The sequence below is a fragment of the Echinops telfairi genome, unplaced genomic scaffold (assembly GCF_000313985.2).
Source record: "Echinops telfairi isolate 266 unplaced genomic scaffold, ASM31398v2 ScPeMD7_70;HRSCAF=299, whole genome shotgun sequence".
Taxonomy (NCBI): domain Eukaryota; kingdom Metazoa; phylum Chordata; class Mammalia; order Afrosoricida; family Tenrecidae; genus Echinops; species Echinops telfairi.
Window position 1 is genome coordinate 59102082 of NW_022103968.1, and position 3714 is coordinate 59105795.

General features: G+C 42.8%; 1 protein-coding gene across 1 annotated transcript in view; it reads right to left on the reverse strand.

The window, feature by feature from the left end:
• Positions 1–3714, reverse strand: part of CTNNA3 (catenin alpha 3) — a 543156-nt gene that overhangs the window by 401002 nt on the left and 138440 nt on the right. The window contains exon 5 of the mRNA XM_045291701.1: positions 3238–3357. Coding sequence (XP_045147636.1) covers positions 3238–3357 — 120 coding nt within the window. The remainder of the gene's footprint in view (positions 1–3237; positions 3358–3714) is intronic.

Sequence of the window (3714 nt, forward strand, 5' to 3'; positions counted from 1 at the left end):
TCATGATCACACATGTTGGTGTGCTGCTTCCATGTGGGCTTTATTGCTTCTGAAGGGACTGGTTTTCTAACTGCAAGGTCAGAGGTTTAATACCCACCGCTGTTCCCTGGACAAAGATGAGGTTGTGAGCGCCCATGAAGATTTATACTGTCAGAAACCATGGGGGCAGGGTCACTAGGAGTTTGAATCAGCTGGCTGAGAGTGGGTATGAGCTTTTGTAGGCGGAGTGGGGGTTATTGTTTTTGTTGTTGTTTCTATATGAGGTCTACAAGGGTGAGTCAAAAAGTATTGCTACAATATTTATAAACCCATGGTAAACCAAAACATCCCATTGTGATGTGATTGCTTCTCACCGTGTTCTCTCCCTGGGTCCACATATCCTCATGGCAGTGTTCCCATCTCCCTAACCCTTCCCCCAAAGGACTCTGCTTTTCAACGTACAACCCATCAACACAGCAATCCGGACATCCTCTGGGGACCCAAATCTTAATCATTTCCAGTGTTCTTTGAGTTTTAGAACAAAGAGGAGTCTGAAGGAACAAGATCAGGGCTGTAGGATGTATGGGGTAAGTTTTCCCTCAAAGAACGAGCAGGTGTATTGTAATGGGGAAAAAAAAAAAAAAACTTGGTATAATTGTCCTGGCCTTTTTTTCTCACAAGGCAGCTTCACATTTTCTTCTAACTTCTCCTAAGAAGTCACAGTGATCTACAGTGTCTTTTGAAAACAATTTTAATAGTGATCGTAATCTTTTGAGCCGACCCCTCTGCTTTGAACTTAGCTGGCCTGGCAGATCCGCTTGGAAGCCACTCTTTCAATTGGACCTTTTCTCTTCACAGCGCTCTAATGAGAGGAAGGCAAGTCCATTCCCGAGAGAACTTCTCTGCAGATGCCCACTAGGCATGGAGGCTTATTTAAATAAGTTTTGTTTGGAATAAACCTGTGCACCTAGGAATTAGAAGCCAGGTAGCAATACTTTATGACTTACTTTTCTAAAAACATATATACATAGACACTCAAGCCTATAGACTTATGTATCCATCTTTTCCTCAAACACAAGTAGTTTGTCTCACTGTTCACAATGCAGTTCTCCCCTTGAAGTATTCAAATTCTTCCTCATTCATAATTAGCTACTGCGTGATTATAATCACTGAAAATGTGCTAATAAAAACGGGTAAGAGAAGAGGGCCGTGGCTACTGCTTGCCAATGTGAAGAGTTCTCAGCAGGGAAATATGGCTTTTGGAAACCAAACTGTACTGAAGATCGCACAGACCAGAGCCCTGACCCACAGTGTGAATTTTAAGCAGCAGCTAGGAGCTCACCCCTGTGAGTAGCGCTCAGAGACTAGGCCTATCTCTATCTTTAGTGCTAATACCTAGGCCAACACTATTTAAAGAAATAATAATGATAAAACAAAAATGGACGCTGTGTCCTTTTGCACTATGAACTAAAGAATGTACACAGACAGTATTTAATTTGCCCCAGATCATTCTACAAAACCAATATAAGTCCTACGAAAACAGGGTCCCAGGAGGATAGCGTGTCCATGTTGTGTCTGTGATAGAGTAAGATGGAGAGCATTTTTGTCCCAGGCCAATATTTTTGGATCTTAAGATATGATAAGCCTTCCTCAGAAAAACCCCATGTGAAAGATCCAAAATTTAGTAATTAGACCACGTAAAGAAAGCCACCTCCATTGCCACACAAATAGGAAAGGCTCTCTTCGATAATTGACTCAGTGGCTGGCCATGCAAATCCACCTCGGGGTCATTTTTTTAAGACAGTATCCATCGTTGAACACAGTCCACAATTCCATGCAAAGTAATTTAAACATCTAACTGGCTCTTCTGCTCTGAATAAACATTCAATCATAGCAAAACCTTGATAACTCTGACACCTAGTGGCTATAAAAAATACAAGAGCCAAATTCAGCATGAGAAAACGAGTGCTTTGCAAACATAAAGACACAAAACAAAACAAAACAAAACAAAGATCCTATCACTGGGAATGAGGAGGAGGGCAGAGGAGAGACCCAAAGCCCATCCGTAGTCAATTGGACATCCCCTGTCAGAAGGACCACAGGAAAAGGTGAGCCCGTCAGGGTGCTGTATAGCGCTGACAAAACACACAACATTCCTCTAGTTCTTTCATGCTTCTCCCACTACCACCACCCGCCATTATCAAGACCCAAATTCTATCTTACAAATCTGGCTAGACCAGAATATTTATAATGGTACAGATAAGAGCTTACAACACAGGGAATCCAGAACAGATAAATGCCTCAGGAACAATAAGCAGTGATACTAGGAGGGGAAGGGAAGGGACAGGAAGATGGGATACGGGGGCACCGATCACAATAATCAACATATGGCCCCCTCACTAGGGGACAGACAACAAGAAAGTGGGTGAAGGGACACAGCAGTCAGTGTAAGACATGGGGGGGAGAAAGATAATTCATGAATTATCATAGGGGAGGGAGGATGAAGGAGGGAGAGGGAAAAATGAGGAGCTGATACCAAGGGCTCAAGTAGAAAGAAAATGTTTTGAAAAAGATGATGTCAACATATGTACAGATGTGTTTGACACATGGATATATGTATGGATTGTGATAAGAGCTGTAAGTGCCCCCAATAAAATACAATTTTTAAAAAAGGAATAAAAAGAATTTAATAATAAATATTAGGTTTATAATGTATAAAAGTAACCCTATGAAAGGCTATTTGGGTTCTGGATTCATCCTGAGGTCTATACAAGGAGGCAAAAATAATTGCATTTGTAAGTTATATTTTCTATCAACCTTCCACATTTAGCAAATGTTTACTAATTTTCAAACATAAACAAGAAAGCAAATGATCAATTCACATGGCGGTATTTTATCTTAACTCTTGTGCACCTCACCCATCCCCCTACTAAGTATAACAGCCATTTGGCCAAGGCATTCTCGAGGTTCACTTTCTGCCATCAAGGCATCTTAGACAAAAAGAGGTGGACTTTCACAAATCAGCAGGAGCTTTCTATAAGAGAGACTTAAGGGCACACATGGAAACCCCTAAGTACACATCTGACGATAAGGACCACATTGAGCCCGGCAGGAAGCCACATGAACACAGCAGGACGCTGCAACACAGCCAGTTTCTCTTCTAACCATTAGGTGACAAGCAACTCAGACACACCTGAGCCTCTGAAGGCCGGCTCTGAGTGCTCCACCCACTCCACCCAGGGCTGCTCTGACTCCTACCTGCTGACGTTTGAAGGCCAAATAATCGAGATTTTCCAGCTCCTTCCCAAGCTTCTCGTAGGTCTTTTGGAGGTCAGATTTGTTGGAAATATTTTTAAGAGATTCAACTGTCCTCTGAAACTGAAATAAAGAATAAAAGCAGATAATTACAACAACAACATCTATTTTTCAAACAGCCAGCTAGCTACACACAGAAATAATTGACACTGACTCTTAGTTTCTCCCTCCATAATGCAGAGATAACAAATGCTAGCTAATTGCCTTTCAATGAAATAATTAGAGGACTGTGTGGCTGCCCTCATGGCGAGATGTGGCATCCTGCGCTGACACACGGCCCTGCACGGGACAGCACCGGAGACACAGTGTGGATTGGGCGACTGAGCTGACCCCACCACACTGAGGCAAATCACTGGGGGCGTGCAATGGAGCGGCAGGGAAGCAGAGCAAGGAGGTCCCAAGGGAAGACAAACGATGGAC